Source organism: Paroedura picta, chromosome 10 (genome assembly GCF_049243985.1).
Source record: "Paroedura picta isolate Pp20150507F chromosome 10, Ppicta_v3.0, whole genome shotgun sequence".
In the NCBI taxonomy this organism is placed as follows: domain Eukaryota; kingdom Metazoa; phylum Chordata; class Lepidosauria; order Squamata; family Gekkonidae; genus Paroedura; species Paroedura picta.
Window position 1 is genome coordinate 70,717,131 of NC_135378.1, and position 26,565 is coordinate 70,743,695.

The 26,565-nt window shown below is 43.6% G+C and overlaps 1 protein-coding gene across 2 annotated transcripts in view; it reads right to left on the reverse strand.

The window, feature by feature from the left end:
- The window catches only part of BANK1 (B cell scaffold protein with ankyrin repeats 1), a 179,571-nt gene that overhangs the window by 132,069 nt on the left and 20,937 nt on the right, over positions 1–26,565 (reverse strand). For both annotated transcript variants that reach the window (XM_077300769.1, XM_077300768.1), the window contains exon 2: positions 16,785–17,183. In XM_077300769.1, the coding sequence (XP_077156884.1) occupies positions 16,785–17,183 (399 nt within the window). The remainder of the gene's footprint in view (positions 1–16,784; positions 17,184–26,565) is intronic.

Below are 26,565 nucleotides of genomic sequence, written 5' to 3' on the forward strand. Positions count from 1 at the left end.
CAAGTAATCTATCTATCTATATAAACCTTTATTGGCATAACAATAACAGGCAAGTACAGCAGTGATTACAGGTTCCAAATGGGCATCTGCATCCACGAGGGTAACTTCGTAGGTTCAATGAGATGCGTTAAGGATGCATCAAGCGATGGCTGAATGCTGACGGACTTGGGATAGAGAACACTTAGGGGCACTTTCTGCAATCAGAGTAGCCGAGGAGGGGGATGTGGTGGCCAACTAAACGCAGGAGGAAATAAACGGATAGTGCGGAGACCAGCCAAGCAGGGCAGATCCTGGAGATGGAACTTTAGGCTCAGAGACAGTAGCCAAAAGGAGTAGCAGCTAAAGGCTTTTCAAGATTGTCCTCTTCCACAAACAAAGAGGGCTTGTGAAGAACCGCCGGCACTTCCATAGGCTTGCCGCAAAAAGAAGTCATAAAGAAGATTTATTTATTGACATTTATATTTATATTCCACCACTCATGAATAGTCGTCTTGTGGTGGTTCACAAACAAGTATTAAAACTGCAATATAAAATCCCCATAAAACCCCCCAACGACAATATATACAACAATGACAACAGATGGCGAAAGATGATCGCTATTGCCATGATGTCGGTGACGAAACGGAGCGTCAAACCTCCCCCGCTACTGAGATGTCTCTGCAAGGCATCGCACAGCAACTCTCCCTCCCATTGAGATCTGGCAAGCAGTTTTGCTCACCCTTTCATGTATGCAAAGGCTGTCCACTATGTTGGAATCAAAGCACCCCACTGGACAGCACAGAGCTCAGTAGGCACCCTCTCTGGCACATGAGATTTCTAAAGCTAATTTTAAAAGTGCCCTGTAGTGTTGCAGAGGTTTTGCTGCAGGCAGGCACCACTTGCCCGTCTTCTGGACATGGTGGTTCAGAGGGCTCCTCCGCCCCTTGTCTCCCAGTAAGAAAATGCTTCCCTCCAAGTTTATTTTTCTTCCCCCTGCCCATGGGGGCTTCATGGAGTTCCTACTACTACATGGAGCAGCAGATTATGTCTCACAAGGGTATAATACTGTTTAAATGCTGCATATTATAAAAACCATGACCTGGATGGTCCAGGCTAGCAGAAGCTAAGCAGGGTCAGCCCTGATCAGCATTTGGATGGGAGACCACCAAGGAATCCCAGGGCCATGACACAAAGGTAGGCAATGGCAAGCTACTTCTGGATATTTCTGGCCTGGAAAAGTCTGCAGGGTCTCCACAAGTTGGCTGTGACTTGACAGCAAAAAAAGAAAAGAAAAAGGATCAAAGTGCATGTATGGGAACTTGCGCAAGGACTGAAAATACACATCCATGCCCACGAGGGTCGTATGTGCAAACGTTCAGTTCTTGTCACAAAGGCAAGTTGTTTATATTTTCCCATCTAATTTGAACATTCCTGACCTTTGCATGATTAGCTGCTACCATTATGCCACAAATCCCCCCCCCCCTCAATAGGATAGAAAAGAGACAGCCATGGTGCTGTGCAGGACATTTTGGTTCTGAGTACTTCTGTTTGAACGGACCAAATTTGTGTCCTGCAGCACCCATCATGTTTACTTTCCGAATCTGAAATCAGTACCTTATTATGACCTCAGATAGAAAGCACCAATCCACTTAGCAAGTTTTAAAGCAGCCTTAAATACACAATTTGCATGAGTAATCCACTGAGCAGTGATCTTATACAACTTTAGAGCACTCATAGAATCCTAGAGTTGGAAGGGGTCATCTAGGCCATCTAGTCCAACCCCTTGCTCAATGCAGGATCCACCTAAAGCACCCAGGATAAGTATCTGTCCAGCCACTGCCTGAAGACTCTCAGTGAGGGGAGACCTCAATGTCTCCCTACACAGCCTATTCCACTGCTGAACTACTTTGTCTATGAAATCCCCACATACACACCTGATATCTAGCCAATACCATTCTACATGTAGTTTAAACCCATTACTGCAGGTCCTATCCTCCGCTGCCAACAGGAACCTTTCCTTGCCCTCCTCCATTGACAACCTTTCAGACAACAGCAATCATGTCCCCTCTCACCCTCCTTTTCTCCAGGCTGAACATTCCCAAGTCCTCAGCCTTTCTTCATAGGGTTTAGTAATGCTCACTGCTCTCCTCTGCACCCTTTCAATTTTGTCTACATCTTTAACTGAATCATCAGATCTATGTAAGAAGGGTTTTTGAGGCTCCCTCTAGAAAGCTTCTGCTTGGAGTCAGGTGATACCCAGAAATGAATATCCAAGCAATTTCACATCCCTTCCACTGCTAAAAAGTGCTCTGCTACTGCGTGCCCAAGTATGAGATGTTGTGATGCCACCATGCATGCATTTTAATGTCGCCGCGCACCAAATATGCCACACGCCCACTCTGCAGTTTCACCAGCCAATGTCTCCATGGAGAAGTGGGTAGCAGCAGGAGCAGCAGTATGCCTAGTGGCAGGCTCTCTTTTGAATGCCAAGCAGAAATGTATTCTGGAACTCAAAAAGAAGGCATCTGCAAAACTGCAGGTTGCTGGTCTCTTCCCTACTGCATTGACCTCCAGATAAGAACATCTATGGTAGATTTCGCTGTGATTAAAAACTACGGCTGACCCGAAGGAGCAACACATTTTGTTAACGTCTCTGGGAAGTACACCATGACAATTCTAGATGTCTTTGGGGAGGGGTTAGTGGCTCAGGTGCAGATATCTGCTTGACCTACAGAAGATCCCTGGTTCAATCCCCAGCATCTCTGGATGAAAGGATTAGGGAGCAGGTGATGTGAAAAGACTCTGGAGTGCTGCTGCTACTCTGAGTAGACAATACTGATTTTGATAGATCAATGGCCTGATTCAGTATAAAGTAGCTCCCCATCTGTTCATCTTTCAGAGCTAAGATAGCCAGATCCAGATTGGGACATACCTGCATATTTGGAGGTGGAGGCTGGGGAGAATTGGGTTTGGGAGAGGGAAGAAGAAGAGCTTGTTTTTTTTTTCTCAGCTACACCAAGCTGGCTCTCATGGAAAGAAGGCAACAGGTTGGTTTAGGGAGAGAAGAGACCTCAATGGGGTACAATGCCACAAGTCCAGCTTGCAAGGCAGCCATTTTATCCTGTGGAACTAATCTCTGTCATCTGGATATCAGATGTAATTCTGGGAGATCTCCAGGCCCCAGTTGGATGTTGGCAAACCCCATGGAACTAGGTACATTTTTGTGGATCGACATTTCAAACCAAAGGCAATCCAACAACAATTGATATTCCTAAATCCTATTCCAGGTGATTTCCTGAAACAAAAGTGCACTGCTAACCTAGACAGGGCCTTTGGTGTGGTGGCATCCTGGCACTAGAATATCCTCCATAATGCTGACTCATATGGCGGCTCGTAATTTTTCGTTTCAGGCATTCAACTAGAACATTTATGTGTCAGCTGTTTTTGTCTCGGGGGGGGGGATATATTTTAACGCAGGAGTAGTCAAACTGCAGCCCTCCAGATGTCCATGGACCACAATTCCCAGAAGCCCCTGCCAGCAAATGCTGGCAGGGGCTTCTGGGAATTGTGGTCCATGGACATCTGGAGGGCTGCAGTTTGACTCCCCCTGACGGTTAGTGAAACCTGTATATTCTACCTGTCCTTGGGTCTCAAGGCAGATGACAACATGCAACCACAACAAAAAACCCAAATTTTCTCTCCCTAACCTCTTGCAATAACTTTTGCTTTGGTTTTGATGAGGTTTCTGGCTCTTAATATTTTAGTGTTGATGTTGTGCTGTGTTCTTTTAATGAGGTTTTATTGTGTTGCGTTCTTATTGGAGGGAAGCTCCAAGGCCTGTAGCCGGAAAAAAAAAATAGACAGGAACAGTCTAACTATTAAATAATTAAATCAGAGTCCAGTAGCACCTTTAAGACCAACAAAGATTTATTCAAGGCGAGAGCTTTCCCCTGTTCCTGACAGTTAGAGCGGTTTCTCAGTGGAACAGGCTTCCTCGGGAGGTGGTGGGTTCTTCATCTTTGGAGATTTTTAAACAGAGACTAGATAGCCATCTGACGGAGAGGCGGATTCTGTGAAGGCAAAGGGCTGGCAGGTTACAGTAGATGAGCGATTGGGTTGTGAGTGTCCTGCATAGTGCAGGGGGTTGGACTAGATGACCCATGAGATCCCTTCCAACTTTATTATTCTTTGATTCTATGATTCTATTCTGAAAGTGTTACTGGGCTCTGATTTTATTGTGTTTCTTCAGACCAACACGGCTACTCATTTGAATCTATTAAATAATTATCTGCTCTACCCAGCACTGTCCCCCCTGAGTGACTCCATTTTGAATCTTTTGTGTCAGCTGCAGTTCCTACACTTTTCCTTGGTTTGAATAAAAGCAAGGCTTAAATGGTACGGTTGCCAGGTGCTTCCATGCTGTCAATGGGGGCACTATCTCTGGGAGCCCCCCCAGCACTTATCCAAACTCAGAATGGCACCTGGCATGCTGATGTTATTCAAAAGTGATGTTGGCATGACAGATACATCAGGGAGACACTCTAGCTTTGGGGGGAACTCTATGATAAAAAAAAACCATCCTCAAACCACAGAGTTTACCCCCAAACCTACAGTATCACTCCTGAATGACCAGAGTATGTTGACATCACTTCCAGTTGATGCAAACATGTTGGGATATTTTTCCTGGGGTGGGGGCTAGCAAGCCTACATGGTAAACTGAGAGTCTTAAAATCATTCATTCATTCATTCATTCATTCATTCATCCATCCATCCATCCATCCATCCATCCATCCATCCATCCATCCATCCATCCATCCATTCATTCATTCATTCATTCATTCATTCATTCATTCATTTTTTTTGTTCTAATAGCCTAAGATCCCCCGAAATCACTACAGTACATAATGGGACATATTGAAGTATTTAGTTCATTTTCTGGGTACAAAATTAACAGGGGGGGGGAAATAAAAAACAATAACAAAAATTTAACACAAGGAAATATTGTACTGAATGCATACTAACCAACGATGCCATCAAATATTTGAGAATAAATGTCACTGGGCAAAACTGTAATCTTTTCAAAACAATTAGCATAAGATATGGAAAATGACACAGGCGGACTTATCTAGATGGAAAAATTTCATGGATGGGATCTAGAACATCTGCAATTAAAACAAATGCACTGCCAAAACTAATTTTTAATTTCAAATGTTATCTATACATGTAGAAGACAAACTACTGAAAGAGTGGAAGAGACAAATTTATTTGGAATGGCAAGAAACCAAGATTGAGCATTAAAACATTGCAAGATGAGAAAAAGAGATGAGGATGAACAGTTCCAAATACAAAATTATATTATCAAGTGGCAATCTGGATGATTTATTTATTTTATTTTATTTATCATACTTCTATACCGCCCTCCCCGGAGGCTCAGGGCGGTTTACATTATAACAGAAAACAATACATAAAAAAGTCTGTAGAACATGTATAACTGATAACTAATAATTGTAACCAAATAACAACACAGTATAACAGTAAACAATATAGTAATACAAACAGGTCCAGGGCTTATTGATGGGATTCTGAGGGGGGGGAGCAGGGGCCCTTGGTCGCTGATTGATTACGTCTGGTCTCGGCCAAATGCCTGGTGGAGGAGCTCCTTTTTGCAGGCTCTGCAGAACTGTTTAAGCTCCGTCAGGGCCCTGATATCCTCTGGGAGCTCATTCCACCAGGTGGGGGGCAGAACAGAGAATGCTCTGGCCCTGGTCGAGACCAGGCGGACTTCTTTAGGGCCAGGGATCCTTAGCTGATTGGAGGCAGTAGAGCGCAGAGCTCTTTTGGGGGCATAGGCGGGGAGGCGGTCCCTCAGGTACACTGGGCCCTGACCGCGTATGGCCTTGAAGGTAATTACCAGAACCTTTAGTCTGATCCGGAATTCAACTGGTAACCATTGCAGCTGATGGAGAATAGGCCGGATATGAGACCTCCACGGTGTTGCTGTGAGGATCCTGGCTGCTGCATTTTGAACTAGTTGTAGTTTCCGGGTCAGGGCTAAGGGCAGGCCTGCGTAGAGCGAGTTACAAAAGTCCAGTCTAGAGGTGACCGTCGCATGGATCACTGTGGCTAGGTGTTCCGGGGCCAGGTAGGGCGCTAGTAGTTTGGCTTGGCGGAGATGGTAGAATGCCAGCCGTGCTACCTTTGTGATCTGGGCCTCCATTGTGAGGGAGGTGTCCAGAATCACGCCTAGGTTCCTGGCGGAGTGAGCCGTAGAGAGCTGCACGCCATCCAGGATGGGCAGGCGTGCTTCCTCGCATGGGCCCTTCCTACCTAGCCACAGGACCTCCGTCTTTGAAGGATGATGGATTGGATTAAAAACCCAAGATAAAGAATAGTAATCAGCAAATCTGAAAGAAGGTTTACCCAATTATTTATGGATTAAGAAACCAACCAAAACAATTATAACACAAGAAAGCCATACAATCAGAAATGGACATGCTAGAATTTACTGAGACTTTCAAACTCCCAACTTACACACCCAACAAGGGCCAGAGCCTTCTCTGTCCCGGCCCCCACCTGGTGGAACGAGCTCCTTGAAGAGATCAGGGCCCTGCCCGAACTTCCACAATTCCCGCAGCGGCTGCAACAGGGAGCTTCCACCAGGCATTTGCATGAGGCCAACCGACTCAAACATCTGTTGCCCCCCCCCCCCACGCCCTTCCACTACTGACAAATCTGACCTGCCCAGGGATTGTCATTGTTGTTCTGTTAATAACATTGTTCTGGTTGTCGTGTTGTGTTATGATTACGTTATGCCATGTTACGTTATGATTCTTATTTATTACATTATTATAATATTCCATGTAAGGATTCCACAACGATTAATGTAAACTGCCCAGACCCGTAGGGAAGGGCGGTATAGATATCTGAATGAATGAATGAATGAATGAATGAATAAATAAATAAATAAATAAATAAATAAATAAATAAATAAATAAAAATTACTTCCAATGTATGCTAACATAGTAAGTGTTCAGGGGAAAACCAGGTTTTAGAAAGATATTAAAGACTAGGGGCAAAGCTCATTGCATTCAGGAATACAATGGGCACTAGACTGGGGGGTGGAAGAACTCTGTGGACGGCCCCCCCTCACACTTGGAAAGGCTACAGTAAGCTGTTAGGGCAGCATGACCCCAGCCAAGACCGTGGCCGGGTGGCTTAGTCATCTAGGGATGAGGTGTCCCCCCAGGGAGCCCCAAGGCCCAGGGCCTGGAACCCTCAGGCAGGGAACTCACCAGCTGGAGTAGCTCTTATGTGATAGGGGTCTGCAGACTGAGCCTTGGAGGGAAGTAGAAGGAGGAGGGGGTGTCAGGAGTGGGGGACATCAGTGAGACAATAGATCACCCTGGCATTTCTTTATATATAATATTTGCTAAACATTTATGAGGTGATAGGCCCATATACGATCATGTCTACCCACCCCTTCCTCCCCAAATAGCCAGTGACAGGCCAATAGGGGTGGGGAGGGGCCCTGGGTGGACATGTACACAGCTATGTAAACAACCATATTCTGCATGATTGCACCACTTCTGGGGTTTCTCAAAGCTGGAAGAAAACTTGAAAAAGGCTGCATTAGATAGAGGGGTAGGAAGCAACCTGCTCAGAATCCACTCCCCCCCCCCTTTATTGAATAATCATATATGTATAATTTTCTGATTCCTTTTAGCTGGGGAACTGATCTCTGTAGTCTAGAGATTGGATGTAAAAGTGGGAGATCTCAGGGCCCCACCTGGAAGCTGGCAATTCTAATATTAAAAGGTAAAGGTATCCCCTGTGCAAGCACCGAGTCATGTCTGACCCTTGGGGTGACGCCCTCTAGTGTTTTCTTGGCAGACTCAATACAGGGTGGCCTTGCCAGTGCCTTCCCCAGTCATTACCGCTTTACCCCCCAGCAAGCAAGCTGGGTACTCATTTTACCGACCTCGGAAGGATGGAAGGCTGAGTCAACCTTGAGCCGGCTGCTGGGATTGAACTCCCAGCCTCGTGGGCAGAGCTTTCAGACTGCATGTCTGCTGCCTTACCAGTCTGCGCCACAAGAGGCTCTTCTAATATTAAAGGGGAGGGTAAATAATTCTTATGAAAAAATAACTGTCTATGAAAGTATGCATTTGCCTTTCCAGCAAATTGCAAGCTAATAAGTATTAGCTAACAATAAGAGGTTATGGGGATGAGGAATGTGAAAGAGGGAAATGAGATTAAGCATCCTTTTTGAACTGTACTTTCAAAACCAGGATAAAAACAATATAGATGCGTTTGCCATTCCTTAAAGAATTGAAAAATAAGTTTGCAAAAGAGTTTGAATTCATAGTTAAAAAAAAAACAACACACCTACCGCCATCTGTGCCAAGGCTTGTATTCTTCCACAGAAAAAAAACCCAATATGTATAGTTTCAGCCACGTCCCTTCCCATTCAACGTAAACATTAGTAATCTATCATCAGGAAACACATTTTATGACCATCACCACTTCTTGCCAAAAATGCCCAGTTCATGGGGAACCCGTGACATTGCTCTTCTTGCCTCCCTGTTTCCTCTACAAAATCAAAGGCTGGAGAGAGTTTGCAAAAGATCCATCAGCAACCATGTCTTTGGGCAGTGGGGGTGGGGAGTGGGGGGTTGTTTTGTTCCTACAAAAATGTGAGGGTAATTTGATAATGTTTCAAAACACAGCCCTGGAAAAAGTGCGCTCTTGATGATCTGAAACTGCACAGACATAAAATGACTGGGGAAAGAATGTTGCATGATAATGGGGAAAATGTTTTTTTTCCCCTGATTCGTTTTCTGAGTCATATCACGGCATCACCTAATTCTGGGTGGAAACAACAAAGAGTTCCCCCCCCCTTATACAGGGACATATTGTTGGCTTAAAGCCATCAGAGATAGCTTTTCTTTGTGCCAGAGCATTACTTCATATATTAGAACAGATGAAGAGTTGAAATATTAAATCTACAATGACACAATATTTTATTGATTTCTTAACCATGATGGCAAAGGGATTGCTGACTGTTCTAATCCACATTGAGTTCTCTGCTCCTGATTTACGTAGGATGCAGCCCACCAGCTTCTCTGCATAGTTTTCCCCAAGTTATTATTCTGGTTGCATTCACAGCCAGATTGGTGTAGTGGTTAGGAGGGCAGATTTCTAATCTGGCATGCTGGGTTCGATTCTGCGCTCCCCCACATGCAACCAGCTGGATGACCTTGGGCTCGCCATGGCACTGATAAAACTGCTCTGACCGAGCAGTAATATCAGGGCTCTCTCAGCCTCACCCACCTCACAGGGTGTCTGTTGTGGGGAGAGGAATGGGAAGGTGACTGTAAGCCGCTTTCAGCCTCCTTTGGGTAGGGAAAAGCGGCATATAAGAACCAACTCTTCTTCTTCTATTGTAGCTGGACTTCAGCTAGGGAGCAGGGCCATTCTAGACAATAGGGGATTTCCCTGTAGGCTGATGGCCTACCCTCCCTACTTAGGCCAGTCAAGCCCAGAGTAGAAGGGCCACACATGGACCAGAGAAGGTTGCATTCTGATGTCGGTGAGCTGCCTGTGGCCCAAGGGAGGCATCACTCCAGCTTGGGTGACCCCCTCTCCTAGGGAAGTTATCACCCTAGTCTGAATGAACCCTGAGCAGTCCAGGGAAGGCAGCCCTTTGACTTGGGTGAGTAGCATGCAGATGTACCCATCCCAGCAGTGCCAGGGACAGAATGCAGATGGATGTGCCTTACTTGGTGGAGCCGTGGGAAGTGGCAACCTGGCTGGCTCTTCCTCCTTCCTTCTCGGCCTCTTTTGTGGGGGGTGGATCCAGGATTGGCTGAGGGTCGTGGCCTTCCTGTCTGCCCCTGCTAGAGAGACTTGGATTCATTCTGCCCTGCACAGCAATTGGACCAGTCACTTTCTCTTGCCCTCAATATCTCACCAGACCATTGTGATGGGAAAAAAAAACAGGAAGAGAGAACCACGTATGCTGAGATGAACTCTTAGAATAATTAAAAATCAAAACACCACTAGGTGAAAACAGAACATTTGTTTATCCCTGGGGTATTCCAGGGTCTATTAGGCCTCTTTCATACCTCCATGTCTCCCTTCCTTTGGGCTGCCTTAGAAACCATAACACAAACACGGGCTGCTATTTGAGCTGCTATATAACACCAGAGTTTCCTAAAAAGACCCTCCTTATTGGGATACTGCTGCCCCTAATTCTCAAGTGTTCTACAATCTCAGTTAAGAGGCCCTCCGGCTGCATGTCATTTCCTCTGCCGGAAAGGTGCGTTCCATCTTCCTGGGGGCTGCAATAATGCCTCATCCTTGCTCCCTGATGCTCCAGTGGCACTCAAGAGAGGTATGAGAAAGAGAGCTATTGATTAAGCAGCTGCTCCAGTGATAAGAAGTGGTGCTCAAAGTCTGGGCAAAAGCGTATTTGAGATCTGGAGATATTTACGGGGAGAGAACAGATGTAATACTCTGCTCTGTTTGGTCACTCACTATCTCAAAAGGTGCACACGGGGAAAGAAGCAGGGGTCAGGGAAATACGACAAGGTTCAAAGAAATGCGAAAGCCTTAGTGTTTAGTTCACAGGCAAGCTGAAGAGATAATTGAGACATCCAAAGCGGCAAATGGGATAAAACTGTTAAAAGCTAGACACTTAAGATCCTGAAGAGGTTCTGAATAAGAATGCTGCAACCAGGTTGGGGGGAGGAGGTTTAGTTAAGAAAGAAAGAAAGAAAGAAAAAAAATGTTTGGCTTCTAAATCACTACGTTTTGCTTTCAAGGTAAAATATTGCTTTCCAAGTTTGTTTTGCTTTCAAGTAAATTTCACAATTTCTGGTGGACAAATCCAGGGTTACAGCCTACAAATTTGCAGTCTTGTTGCTAAATTAAACTTGACCAGGAACTAGCAAGACTGTCATGCAGCTCTAAGTTACTTGAACATCTCTTACTTCCTCAAAAGACAGAATTACATATATTTGAAAAGGGAAGGGTATCAACGTGACTATCTAGAATAGCCTTTTTCAACCTTTTGATTGTGGAGGAACCCCTAATGTGATGTCAGTTGGCCACACCCCTGGAAATGACATGTCACCAGGAGAGATATCACCACCCACCCCTTTGCCTTCCTGTCATTCCCTCTATCCACCTTTACTGCCACCATGGTGGCTCCACGTCATGGAGGCTGGAAAGAGAAGGAGGAGCTGAGAAGACAGCCGAGAGCCCCACACTATGGCACAACTGACTCTCCCCCTTTGATTTTTATACCCACAGCTGACCCACCAAGCCCTGTGGGCAGAGGCAGCCAGTTCCATAGCTTGTGACCAAGTCTATTAAGGCAGGAGGGGAAAGGCCACAGACCCCCTCTAGAGCTCCCGCAGATCCCTTGGAGTCTGTAGACTCCTGGTTGAGAATCCCTGATTTAGATTATGAATCACTGGCTCCATTTGGTGGCCATACTGGAAACAATCCAAGTGCAACCAGCGGGTCGCATCATGGTATATTATGTACAGCCTTTAAAATTTGTGGGATTCCAACTTCCACTGAAAGACTGAAAGTTTGTTATCAGAATAGGAAAATGTGTACTTACAAATCACTAGTTGAACTACTATGACTATAAACATGGTTAGAGATTGAAAGAGAATAACAGGTTTCTGAATTGTTTTTCATGCACTAAAAATAATTGCTCTTTGTCAACATATACAGATGACACTAACACTCTATAAACAGTTTGTAAGTTCTAGACTATTTTTTAAGGTTCTTTTTAAAAATCTATATGTTTGTACAAAACAAAACGCTCAATCTGACAATCTAACTACATAATACCATACTGGGTCTCTAATGCCAGCACAGTATTCTGAAAGTTTTGGCTACCACTATACAAGAAATACTATATATTAAGTCAGCAGCAATTCATACATTATGGAGTACACAGTTACAGTAGGATATGTATCCTGCCCAGTATTTTAATTAAAAAAATGTCTTTGAATATATTTTAGCTCTTGTTTTAATGACTTGTTTGTTGCTTATAATGACTATTAAAGGTAAAGGTATCCCTTATGCAAGCACCGGGTCATGTCTGACCCTTGCGGTGATGCCCTCTAGCGTTTTCATGGCAGACTCAATACGGGGTTGTTTGCCAGTGCCTTCCCCAGTCATTACCGTTTACACCCCAACAAGCTGGGTACTCATTTTACCGACCTCGGAAGGATGGAAGGCTGAGTTAACCTTGAGCCGGCTGCTGGGATCGAACTCCCAGCCTCATGGGCAGAGCTTTCAGATTGCATGTCTGCTGCCTTACCACTCTGCGCCACAAGAGGTTCTTTAATGACTATTAGGATGTGATATTTATTATATAGGCTTTAATTTGTTAGGCATCTTGGTGGCCTTCGTGAGGTCAAAAAGGTGGGGTATGCAATTTGTAAAATAAAAATAAACCTGTGGTTTCTCCTTAATTCTCACATGAGAGCTTCTCTATTTGGACTGGGAAGAGAAGGACCTTTGGACTGCACCATATTCCTGACCTGAGTCGGGGAAATTTCCTGACAGAATGTACATCCACCCCTTTCCCCCATAACCACTCTGCCTAGTGAAAATAACTTGTGGCTGATATAATTTCAATGACTGCCCAAGGTAGTTGTGTGTTTTATAGCTCAACATTCCAGGGGTAGTCAAACTGCGACCCTCCAGATGTCCATGGGCTACAATTCCCATGAGCCCCTGCCAGCAAATGCTGGCAGGGGCTCATGGGAATTGTCGTCCATGGACATCTGGAGGGCTGCAGTTTGACTACCCCTGCTCAAGATCCTCAGAGAGTGGGTTTTTCTAAGACATGGCTGGATCATTATTGGTAGCCGGACATTCTAGAAAACCAGGCATGCCAAATGGTTGGGCAGGGAGTTCCTTACAGGCTCAGTGGATCACAACCCGTAAGCATCGTAGCATGAATATGAGACAAATGGGCATGACATTAATTCCCATGCATATTAAATACCTGCTCAATAAGCTTTGAGCATTACTTTTATATTCATAATATTCTTTGCTTGTTCACTTCTGATGGACAAGAAAAACCCATAATGAGAAGCTATGTACTGAATGTTGCTGAACAGTCTGTAATGAGCGCAGTAGGCAACAATGACCTTTAGCTTTGCCGAATGGGCACTTTGCTTACATAACGAGCAAGCTTCCCAACTTTTTCATTCTGAAAAGAAAAAAAAAGAATTGTGCTTTGCTTGAACCTCAAAATTTGAACCAACTGATTTTATTTCCTCTTACAGTTCTTTAAACCAAATATTTCAGCAACAGCATCAGTGAACGTTTGACATAAACCACAGGAGAAAAGCTTAGGACTCTACACTCTTTCATATCCCCCCTTAGATTGGATTTTGTCCATAAAATATTTTCCGAACTCTCTAGGATACATTCCAACAGAAACAAAGCTACAGATATGTTAAGATATCAACAGCCCCATCTATCCATCTCCCCGCATCTACTACAGACAAGACAGCTAGCTTGTATTTGGCTTGGGCAGAAGAGGTTCTACAAAAGGCACTGCTGATACTGAGAGTTGTTTCAAGTGAATATTGAGTTGTTTCAAGTGAATTTTAGATTTTAAATTTAGTTGATATTTACTATGACATTGTATACCACCTTTAGCCCATTCGTGGGAAATGGTCATGAACTAGCATTCCCCGCAGTACCCTGGAGAGCCTATGACTGATTGATACTAAAATATTAAAATAGTAATATAAAAAAAGACGATAAGATTTTGTCACCCTTGATACTACAAATTGTTTTTGGAGGATTGGAGGTTTCAACCACTGATGAAACCAATGAAAGTGGAAATTATCTAGAAGCCATAATGGTTGTTCCTTCTGGTATATAAAATAATTGTAAAAGAAATTGAATTGATATTCATTGTATACATTATTACAAACATAAAAGGTAAAGGTAAAGGTATCCCCTGTGCAAGCACCGGGTCATGTCTGACCCTTGGGGTGATGCCCTCCAGCGTTTTCACGACAGACTCAATACGGGGTGGTTTGCCAGTGCCTTCCCCAGTCATTACCGTTTACCCCCCAGCAAGCTGGGTACTCATTTTACCGACCTTGGAAGGATGGAAGGCTGAGTCAACCTTGAGCTGGCTGCTGGGATTGAACTCCCAGCCTCATGGGCAGAGCTTCAGACAGCATGTCTGCTGCCTTACCACTCTGCACCACAAGAGGCTCTTATTTACAAACATATTGCCTTAGAAAGCATCCCTTTTTTCTTCTGTTGATTGTTCATTGTGAAGCTTTCTTTTTTTTGTACTGTAGATTTGGGTTATAGACGACCATCTCAACCTGTAGAATGGGTGTCAAGCTTTGCTTCCTGCACTTCCTTACCCTTTAAAGCCTGTTGCAGGCCACTGTTCCTCTGTCAGCATTATAGCCAGGGTTATTTTGCTGGTAGTTTTGCCAGCCTTCAGGGGAAACATGGACATGTCCAACTGATCAGACTAAAGAGATCAGTTTCTATGTTGAAAATGAGGGCTAAGGAGAGTAGACTCTATGGCAGTATACTCCACCAAGATTGCAGCCCTCCCCAAACCTCACCTTCTCCAGGTTTCATCCCCCAAACTCCAGAAACTTCATAACCCCAAATTGGCAACTGTGATTCCTGATCCTTTTCTAAGTTAACTCTCATAGCAACCAGCTCACCAGCAGCTGCCACCCTGCAGGTGACTGCAATGCAGAGCCAAGATCTCCTGCAGGGACTCTGATTGGTGGGTTTGCTCCCAGCCAACCCATCATTGGTTGCTGTGTGTGAACGTGAGTTCTACTGTGGCTCCCGAACTGTGCATTAAAACGAAAACAAAACATTAAAACCTCCCTAAATAAAGGAATTCTTTTTTGCCATGTTGTGTCCAATTTAGCAAGATGACCTTACTGCTGTGTGTATGCTGGCAAGAATTATTTCAATCCTATTTTCTCTAAAATAATGCTCAACATCTGTGCTGTGGTCCACTGCATTATAGATTACTCATACACCAGGCAGTGGCAGCTCAAGCTGTTTCCCAAGGCAAGCCTCTGTCCTCCATTAGCCAAACTGAAATCTGAAATAACCTTGTAGAAATTACAGGAAATCAAAGAAATAATTCCAGATCTCTGGCAATGAAAGGAACAAAATAATATACTGTCGTCCGCAGGGGAAGTGTTTCAAAATATTAAGTGCTGGAATCTAAGTCTCTTTTGGATCAAGATTTGCATCCATTTCCCCTTCACTGCAGACCACTATGTAGCAACCTGTGGTAATCCCAAGAGCTCATAGATTTGCGGAAACAGTTATGTAGGGAATGCAGCAGGAGAAGGTGGGAAATTTCCGCTCCAAGCACACAGTTCAACTTTAATTACACAGGATCCAAAATGTTGCCACACAATAATTTTGTCCTGAAAAATCCACCTCAGTTCATTGTAAGCATGATTTTTTTACATGCCCATCCTTATTAATTTGTGCATTAAAGATGAGAATACACAATAAAGTCAACATTTATACTGTCACTCTTTGCATTTTAAGAAAGACATATGATAAGAAGATAATTTATATCCCAGTGCTCTTCATTATGTCCCAATGTAAATTTAGGACTGAATATAATCTTGAAATGCAACGCATGTCTGAGCAACATGATCACCAACAGAGGAGTGTGGGCACTGCCTCCCCGTGTATGTTCTCCCATTATTGATCCAATATTGTCTAGACAGATGAACCACCAGGGCAGAATTCCATCTAATATAAACAGAGGAATCCAAGATATCCAAAGTTACTGTTTCAGAAGCCAGCAAACACTGAAAAGCTTCAAACAAGCATTACTTCTAAGAGTTGAGCATGTGGAATGGAAAACAACATGCACATGAACCTACTAAATCCAGATTCTTACTGTATCTAGGTTGTCTCATAAATCGACCTGGGTGCATTAGCTGATTATGAATAATCATTGGAGAATACTCAAAAACTGGAGTTTTTGTAAAACAGTGGTCCCCAACCTTTTTATCACCGGGGACTGGTCAACGCTTGACAATTTTACTGAGGCCCGGGGGGGGGCATAGTCTTTTGCCGAGGGACGTCACCGCTGCCACCTGAGCCCCTGCTCCACTTGCTTTCCTGCCGGCACCCCTGACTTCCTGCTGCCCGCTGGGGGGCGCTGCCAGCAGCAGCTGCACAGTGCCATGCCAAGGGGGAGCCCAGCCATGGTGCGTGCTGGAGAGCACCAAAGGTGAGCTGGCAGCAGAGTGGAAGGGTAGCCCCCGAGGCAGCAGCTGGGGAGGAGGACGAGGAGGAGCCGTGACCCGGTACCAACTGATCCACAGACCGGTACTGGTCCCCCACCAGGGATTGGGGACCACTGTTTTAAAAAGTTATAAATTAATACTGTAAAATGAGATTTTGCACATGTGTTTTTAATGCAAGACCTTATTTTGTCCAACTCATGGATGGTAATAACAAAATGCACCTGTTGGGATCTCATTTTACATTATAACTTTTCAGAGAAATTATGTTTGACCCGTCTGAGTATAATGAAGTAAGTGAACTCATATCCTATATCAGGGAATTACATGTTTCACCATTTGGGACTAATAGGTGATATAAGAACTGAACAAATCTTGATTACGGTTTAATCTGAGTTTGTATATATTTTATATTTCAGTATATTTAAAAACCCTCCTAAAATCATTATGATTCCAAAGTTATCATATTTAAAAATAAAAAAAATTAATTTAAAATATTACCTTTTTGAATAATGTCAGCAATTACTGCCAGGTAGACTTCTGGGTTTTGATCGGTGGTGATCACCTGACTGCTCTTGTTCGTATTTAGTATCTCGTGCAGAATGGCTGAATTTTCAACTCCACAGAGCAGAATAACCACATTTTCAGGAGGCTGAAGAACCTCCTCCAAAAAAAGACTTTTGTTCAAATCCAGGCAGTTTAGAAGGCCGCTCGACAATATCAGAAGTTTGCATCTGTAGGAACACAAAGACTGCAGCTCCAAGTGGTGATGAGATGCCATCTCTATATTGTAAAGCAAGATCCTGCGTTCTAATGTGAAGTGTTTGAATATTGACTTTAAATACAATGCCCATTCTTCTGAATCTTCTTCGTAGATAACAAGAATATCTCGTGGACTTTCTGAAAGGAAAAGAATGAAAAAAATAATTATCACTTTATGTCACAACCTGACATGTTGGATTGCATGCCAGGATTGCTGTGGACTTGTTCCAGGGAGGAATTAATATGAAACCCACATTTCATATGTAGATAAAGTTTGTTCTGAGAAAATATTCCAATATCATTTTGACTTTTGAGCTTATAAGAGATCTAGTGATAAACTGGGCATCAGATACTTTGACTTTGATTTTGGTTAAATATCACCACTGAGTCTAGATAAGACATTGACTGGCAAACCAAAAATGCTTGGATACTACCTTTCTGTTATGAAATAACCTTATAATTATGAGCACAAAATGGCTCTCACATCACACGCTCTGCCTCTTACTCAGAAGGATCTAATAACCAGCTGCCCAAACAAATCCACACAGCTGGATTTTTACTAAGCCGAATGCTGAGATTGGCTTTCACCAATGCTTGAGTTGTTTGATATGTGTAGAGTTGGCAGTTTCCCACTGAAATCCACGTTTCCTTAATGGCACTTCGGAAACCTGTGTGGTTTACCAAGCTTGAAGGGTTTGAAACTGCAGTGTGAGAACATGGCTCAAGCAGCAGTAACTTGAATATCTTTCTGAAATCTTATATAGTTATCTAGTGTCCTGCATGGCTTTTGCACAAACATTTCCCATGATTGTTTGTTTGTTTGTTTGTTTACTTGTTCGTTTATATCCTGCCGCCCATGGCAAGCCATCTTGTGGTGGGTCACAACATTACCCCCCCCCCACATAAAACCATAAAATTCCATTAAAACCCATAGATTACAACAAAATGGGCTGTAAAAATTCACATCCCTCTTCCCAATGAAATGACTGCATCTCGGTGTGCCAGAGGGCTCCATATATCAAAACAATCAAAATGATGGCCTATCAATAAGGTTGCAGTATCTTCTGGGGGGGGGGTCCATGTCCTGGTTTCAACCATAGACCTTGTAAAAGAGCTCCATCTCACCAGCCCAGAGGAATAATGGTAGTTCCTGCATGGCCCACAGCTCTCCTGGGAGCTCATTCCACCAGGTAGGGGCCAGGATCGAAAAAGACCTGGTTCTGGTTGAGGCCAGGTGAACTTCCTGGGGGCCAGGCATGGCCAGCAAGTTGGTACTCGCTGAGCATAAGGCCAGCCAGTTGCCTTGGAGTGGCCAGCCAGTTGCCTTGCCGGGACAAATATAGAGGCCCAGGTCTTCCCCTGATGCTTCAGTATTCAGAGATTCCATCCTTTCCACTCTGCAGAAGATTGCAGCCTTACTGGCTCTCAAGATGAAGGCCCGCTTCAGTCACCATGGCTAGTAGTTAGTCATGTGAATGGGAGTAAACCTCCAGTGTCTTTTACTAGACTGTGTTTGTGATCATTCTGTACCAGTCCACATATTAAAATGTTAAAAAATACCATATCAAAGCATACAAGCTTCGCATTTTGAGAACATAATTGTCCTTGTGACAAGGCTACTGTAGAGAATAAGATCCTATTAGCTGTACCAGGTCTATTGATCATTAACAATGTGCTTCATGGCACAAAATGACACAACAATGAATACAGGTAGTCCAATTGCTCCAGGCTTATTTCTGCAGGAAGTATAATAGGAATATTTTGCAAAAGCAATTGTTACAGGGTTCCACAGCTGGAGACAGGAAAGAAAAGCAGCTCACTGTCACACATGTTAAGGGTTGTTTAAAAACGGCATGAAATGCATCCTGCTCTTGGCTATAACCATATAATTTTACTGGGGGCGGGGTGGCAGCGGAGAATTCCACTAGCATTTTTTTCAAAAGCTCTTTCAGATTGATACCATATTAAGAACTGTGATTCCAGCCTAGCTGAATTGAATTTGATGGGTGATCCTAAATTTACTTCTCAGTTCTGAGTTTATGTTATGTCAGGACAAGAGGAAAAGAAAACAAACCATGATCAGAATGCCAGTTATTTCTTTCCCTATAATGCTAAGCAATTATTTTGCTAGGATTAGTCTCAGCCATTCAGCGTTTCATCCTGTAGCCTGAATTCTCAAATACTTTTGTAAGCAAGAGTGATAGACAGCAGTACATGCAGCACTGGAATGCTCACCTTCCACCGTGAGTCCACTGTCAGTCCAATCTAAACAATCACAGGAGGACAAAGGCCTTGGCTGTGAGACAATCTGGAGACCAATGAAGCTTGAGTTGTTTCTCTGTTTAGCACAGGGGTAGTCGAACTGCGACCCTCCAGATGTCCATGGACTACAATTCCCAGGAGCCCCTGCCAGCGAATGCTGGCAGGGGCTCCTAGGAATTATAGTCCATGGACATCTGGAGGGCCGCAGTTTGACTACCCCTGGTTTAGCAAGTGCTGGAAACATTCCAATGGAATATTATGATGATTTTTAAAAGGATTGTTAACAGAAGTGTGTGTTTTTATACACCACTTTTCTCTATTCTCAGGAGTCTCAAAATGGCTTACAATTGCCTTCCCTTCTCCCCACAACAGTCACCTTGTGAGGCAGGTGGGGTAGAGAAAGTTCTGGGACAACTGTGACTGGCCCAAGGTCACCCAGCAGGCTTTACATGGAGGAGTGGAGAATCAAACCCAGTTGTCCAATTTAGAGTAGTCAACCTGTGGTCCTCCAGATGTTCATGGACTACAATTCCCATGAGCCCCTGCCAGCAAATGCTGGCAGGGGCTCATGGGAATTGTAGTCCACGGACATCTGGAGAACCACAGGTTGAAGGCCAACGCACTATACCATACTGTTGGAATGTTAAATACTCTACTGTGTAGAGACAAAGCACCATGCAGCATGGCAAACTACAGTGAGGAAGGAGAATCAAGTGAAAATTCTGCTCTGACCTGCCTCATTAAAAACTTGTGCTCCAGTGTCCTTCCTCTCCTGGCAGAACAGGGAGGGGGAGATCCCTCCTCTTGACTGTAGCCATCTCATGCCATGTAGCATATTGTCCTTGTGAGCTTCCAGCCCTTAGCATTACGTTTTTAGGGGTAATGAAAACCTGCTTCTGCAGATTCTTTGTACTGGTGGTTTACATCATCCAACTCACAGTGTCTGTTGCCACCTGGGAGAACTAGATTGCATAGTCACTATCTATACCACAAGTCAGATGTACTCAACACATGGCTTGGTTAATCCATGTGGGAAGCTGGTTACATAGTTTGCTTTACATTTATAGATCCATGCTGTCTCTTTTGGGTTGCATAAAGATTGTAGGCCAATCGACACTGGATTTCAACTTGTTTTGGGGCACAATTCAAGTTGCTGCTGTTGAATTTCAAAGCCCTATATGGTTTGGACCAATATACTTGAATCCCATATGAGCCTGCCCATCTGCTATGACCATCATTGGCGGGCCTGGTTCAGATGTTCGTGCCTTTTGAGATCTGGCAGGTGACAACCCAGTTAGAAGTTGGACATGGAATCTCGAACAGGATCACCAGTTTGACAAGGAGATCTTGTAGACTACAAGGCAGCAAGCAGAATATACTGTTCTGTTGACCCAATGGAGACAAAAAGCCCAGTCCCTTATATTTTTTATCCAGATACTTCATATTATTTTCCATTTTGGAAGACTAATAATGCACAATCTTATTCTTGTCTGTGCCTGACACACACGGCCCAGGTCAATCGCTGGAACAGATCTAAGCCTCAAGGCACAGATACAGATTCCCATCAAAATGTGTTGGAGTGTTCATCCGTGCTGCATTTGTAATGTGTATTGATTTTTTTTGAGCCTTAGATCAGGGTGGACAAAAGGTCACTTGGGAGTGACCAAGCAATTAGGGGGAGATCTCCTGGCCTCTTCCATTGTTGTTCTACTCCCTTTCTAATCCTTCCCTTTAAAACTACTACAGAAGTTTCTCTTCCCTTTCTCATATAAGAGAAGAAGGCATACAAATGCACAAATCCCCATTCTCACTGGGAAAAGCACAGAGCCCTTTCCTACCTTCCTCTCCTCTACCTTCTTTGTGTGAACATAGGCACCCTTGCTCTGGTTGGGAAAGGAGCCCCTGCATCAACGCTGTTATTTACTTCTTCCATGGAAAACATAGAGGCAAATTATATTCTCCCCCCTCAAAAAACAAACAAACATGTTACATGGTGACAGCCCTGGGAAAGCAGAACAGACAAAGTTTCCCCAGCCAAGACCAATAGACCTGTTGCAAATTTTGCACAAGCTGCTATTTTGTGAATGGCTCCACCTACTAAGCTGCCAGTTTGTGATGGATAGCCTCCAAGCCTCATGAAAAAAATGAGATCCAAGAACCATAAAGTATGCCTTCCCCTGACCATTGCTGTGCTGCTAGTTTTAAGGTCTCACTCCTAATCAGTGATGTATATTGAAGAGAGCCAGTCTGGTGTAGTGGTTAGGAGTGTGGACTTCTAATCTAGCATACTGGGTTCAGTTCTGCACTCCCCCACATGCAGCCAGCTGGGCGTCCTTGGGCTTGCCACGGCACTGATAAAGCTGTTCTGGCTGAGAAGTGATATCAGGGCTCTCTCAGCCTCACCCACCTCACAGGGTGTCTGTTGTGGGGAGAGGGAAGGGAAGGCGACCGTAAGCCACTTTGAGCCTCCTTCGGGTAGAGAAAAGCGGCATATAAGAACCAACTCTTCTTCTTCGGTGGTAAGGAAGGCAATTGGCTGAGCCACTTGTCTGGAATGATGATGATTAATTCGATTTATCAGATGGACTGGCCAGTGATATTGTGAATCTGCTACAGAGGCATCAAGGAATGTTAGGCTTGGCTAGAAGAGGGTCCAAGAATGGCAACTTTCATAACTATGATGCAATAATAAGTCCTCAAAGCACACAATGTTACTGAGGAGGATCAGAAGGGAAAATGCAGAATAGATTTTATTTTTCCCACATCTGAACCAGAATGGAATGTTGAAAAAAAAAAACAAACTTTTAGCAGCAGAATTCTCTATGCACTTCATTTTTATATTTTAAAATGTGTAAGATTCCCTCCATCTTTTTTTCACTCATCATCTGGGGACAGGGGGGGGGGATCTAGTTCAAGTCTTTCTTTCCATGTTTTTCAACCCAGTCGAGATTCCCTAGAGGCAGTCAAAGGATATCTTCACTGCAGCCTGGCACATTTGATTTCCAGTAGGTCTGATATATACACATGTGCCATGTTCCGATTAACCTGCCCTGGCCATGCATTTGCACCTTCATTCAATACAGTTCCTGATTTGAGCCCTAGCTCAAATAATACCTGTCATTTACTTGAATAATAAATATGATTTAAAATATGTTTTTAAGAGAGGAGTTTATTAAGAGTTAAGAGAGGAGTTACATTTTTTTCCATGTCCTATATACATCTAGATCTAAGACATCTGTGATATATGTTTTAATTTAATGTGTGATTCAACTACCATAATTCAGTTTTCTGCACAGGCCTCTGATTTTGGGAAAGGGTGAGGCAGAGATGGCTGGAGAAATGTTTAGTAATTGGAAGAGGACCAGAGCTACTATATTATACAAAACTGAACCTGTGTCTCTGGTGGGATATTGTGTCTCTTTGACATACATAATTCTGGATTGATTTGTATCCTTTGGCTTTAGCAATGATATTACATTTTTCTTAAGAGGGCAGAGAAGAGCTGCTGCAGTTACAGTGCATGGATGTATAGAACCTATAGATTCAGCTTTATGATGTACACCATTTAGCAGGCACATTTGACTTGTATATGTACAATAACTCTAGGCCATGGGGTGGGGGGGCGAAAGAGTGATACTGCAACTAAGCATCTAACTTGAAATGAAGGCAATTGACCATGACGTTCAATACTTGCAGACAGGGGATCATCAATCACTGTTTCTATATGACACACTAAGAATGAGAAAGCCTAACAGCACAGCCACCTGAATATATATCCCAGTATACCATCTCTGGCCTTCTGGTTGTCACCTTCTAGTCAGTCTCCTATTTAAGATGTCCACCAGATTGGCATCCACATGAGTCCATTTCCTAGAACCCATTCTTTCTCTACAGGGATCCTATTGTTGAGGAATAGGCTCCCTGAAGCTGTGAGTGGAGCAGTGTCATTACAGGTAGTAGGGGCCATATACACTATATATGGTGTAGAGGCCAAAGGCCATTACAATTAGGATTCGCAATAGGGAACATAGAAAAATAATAACAATACAAAGCTAGTTAAAATAAAAGCATATAAAAACACATTTAAAACACAGTCGTGTGCAACTAAAGTATTTCTGCCTTTAGACACTGTTCCAGTCTGATATTTACTTGGCTGCCGAGGCAAATAGTGTATAAGAGACATACTGGTCCAAAAATCAGAGAGAAGGGAAATTGGGTTCTTTACTGGGGGAGAAGAATCTATATATTTTACAATGTCAGACAGAAAATGTATTTCAAGGCTTTATGTACAAAGGGAGATCAGAATATAATGTGGGAGGGACCAAGGTTTCACAAATATAAATGCAGAAGAATTAGTGTTTGTGTGTAGCATAAATCTAGATAAGCAGAAATTGAACAAATGTTAAGGCCATTTCTAAGACTGGAGAAATGCTGGACAGGTAAGAGGCTCTTTCATGGTTCTTTTTCAACCATTTGAATCAAGGAGTTAATTGTGCTTCTGTCAAGCATGGCATTGTCCTTAAAGATCCGTGCTTTTGTTTTGAGAAGGGGCAAGGAGATATAGATAGGGGCAGACACAAACTGCATGCACCGAACTATGAACTGATATGCCAGTTCACAAATCAAAATTTGTGGAAGTTTGTGACAATCCTTCGGTTTGTGAACAGCACTTTGCAAACCAAAAACCAGCCAAAATTCATGATAGATTTTAATTCATCAGACCATCCATAGATATAGACTGAGAGCAGGTGTGGGGTAGTGGTACGAGTGTTGGACTACTATCAAGGAGATCCATATTCCAATCTCTACTCATGCCTTGGAAACTTGCTGGATGATCTTGGCCAGTCACACTCTCATTCTAATCTACCTCAGGGTTGTTGTGAGGGGAAAACAGAGGCGTTACCCATTGGGAGAAAGCTACCCATTGTAAGCTACCCACTGGGGAAAAGGTAGGGTATAAATGAATTAAAATAAATCATTTTTATGAGGTGCTTTAAGACCCTTTTACTTTGAGGGCTTTTAATGGGGCTTAGCCAGCTGATGTTTTCATGAGGAGAGTGATTCATGATACTGCACTGTGTTTTGGGAGCTAAGGAGGGTTTCTTCTGGTTAGAAGCTAGATGGAAGACCACAAAGGAAGCCCAGGATTGCCATGCAGAGATAGGCAATCACAAACCACCTCAGAATGTCTCTTATCTTGAAAACTCTACAGGGTTGCGCCATAAGGGGGCTGCAACTTGACGGCCCTTCCCACCATTGCCACTGTAATTCTTATGTTTTACAGTGTCAGCCATAGAGAAAAAGCAGGGTCTAAATATTTAATATTTAAATGACAAAATAAACATGTTTCAGGTAGCGACATGAATAAGGGTGCAGTAGACCTCTCAAGCTTGTCCCATGGGCTCCAAGGTGGGTTGCAGAGGTGGTCAGTAGCTGGTTCTGTAGCCCTGAAATGGCAACACAAGAGTGGGACATGTGCCTTCTCACATGCCCCCCCCCCAGTTGTCTATATGGCAGGTTTCAGTGTCTTTGCAGCCAGTTTAGGGCCCAGGAAGCAACACCGTAGGTTGCTGTCCTTCAAGTGGGTCCTGAAGACCTCCCAGAACTGTTCTCCAGACAACTGAGATCATCACTCCTGGAGAAAATGGTGGCTTTTGAGATTGACTCCATGACATTATAACTGTACTGAGGTCCTTCTTCCCCAAACCCCGCCCCCAACCCCCACATTTCCAGGGATTTCCCAGTCTAGAGCTGACAGCCCTAGATCTGAAGGAGGTGCAAACCCAACCAGTTTGATGCACAAACAGACTCCTTGGGTTGCTTGAGCACTGAGTCAGTTTTGGCTGCCGGTTCTCTCTTGCATTTGCATAAAAGACAGACCAGCACAGAGAATGTCCAGCCCAGTTAATGCCCAATTAGAGACTGATGAGCATGCCATGCTGTCTTCTGAGGATATCTTAAATAATGTAATATCTTAAATAATGAATCGTATAGCCAACACAGAAAAAGACTAATACCTTACGGAGTCTCAAAGCAGATCAGAATTGCTTTCCCTTTTTCTCCCCATAACAGGAACCTTACGAGGTAGAAGGGGGTGAGGGAGATCTGAGAGAACTGTGACTGGTCCAAGGTCACCCAAGAGGCATCACATGGAGGAGTGGAGAATCGTACCCAGATCTCCAGATTACAATTGGCTGCTCTTAACCTCTACTTCATGCTGGTTGTCTAAATAACATGTACTATTTATTTGATGATATATATATTCCTGCAATTGTCTCTCATATTCTTTTATACAAGTCCTCTGAGAGTCCTCTGAAAAGAACATGTGTTAGAAGACGTGGCACAGGCAGTCAACAGAGAGAGATTCAACCGGCCATCATTAAAGGAGTACTTGTTCTTCTTCTACTGAACCGTTTCTGAAGAGCAGAAACTGGGCTATTAGTCCTCCTGATAGCTTCAAACAGTTCCAGTATCTCCATCACTTGGGGCCAAAGGAGTTCATCTGTGTATATCGTCAAAAGCAAGTCATCTTTAGAGACTACCCAAAACTATTTAGTCATACCGATAAGGAACTTGCAAACTCACAGGGTGTTGAAACATCCGCATAATCTGCCACCTGATCTGCTGCTAGCTGCTTCCATGAGATAAAGAGCAAACTGGTGAATCGGTTTACTTTTCTTAGGCTTAAAATTCTGCTTCTGAAAATAAAATAATGTGTCTAATGGAATCTCTCCAGACAAGGCTATGGCTAAAATGTCAGTCAGCAATAGAAAACAACACTTACCTAGTAAAAAGGAAAATACCTCTCTGTTTAGACTCACTTTGTACACATATAATCTAGGGTTGACAGACTTAGAGCTGTGGTGAAAGAATTTTTTTAATGGCTGGCAGACCACAGTGTGATGCCATTTCTATGGGAAGATCCAAAAGGTATCTATCCTCTCCAAGCATTTCCAGCAATGTCATGGTTTTGCAGCATGTAAGGAGTTCATAGTCTAAGAGTGCTTGCACTCGAAAGCTCACTCCCTGAATAAATCTGTTGGTCTTTAAGGTGCTACTGGACTCTGATTTTATTGTGCTACTTCAGACCAACACGGCTACCCATCTGGAAATTCCTAGAGAGGCTTGCAGCATTTATCACAGACAGACAGACAGACAGACAGACACACAGACCTACCTACCTACCTACCTACCTACCTACCTACCTATCTATGGATTTACATGTCGCCCCTCTCAGTTGTACTGTCTCAGGGAGGTT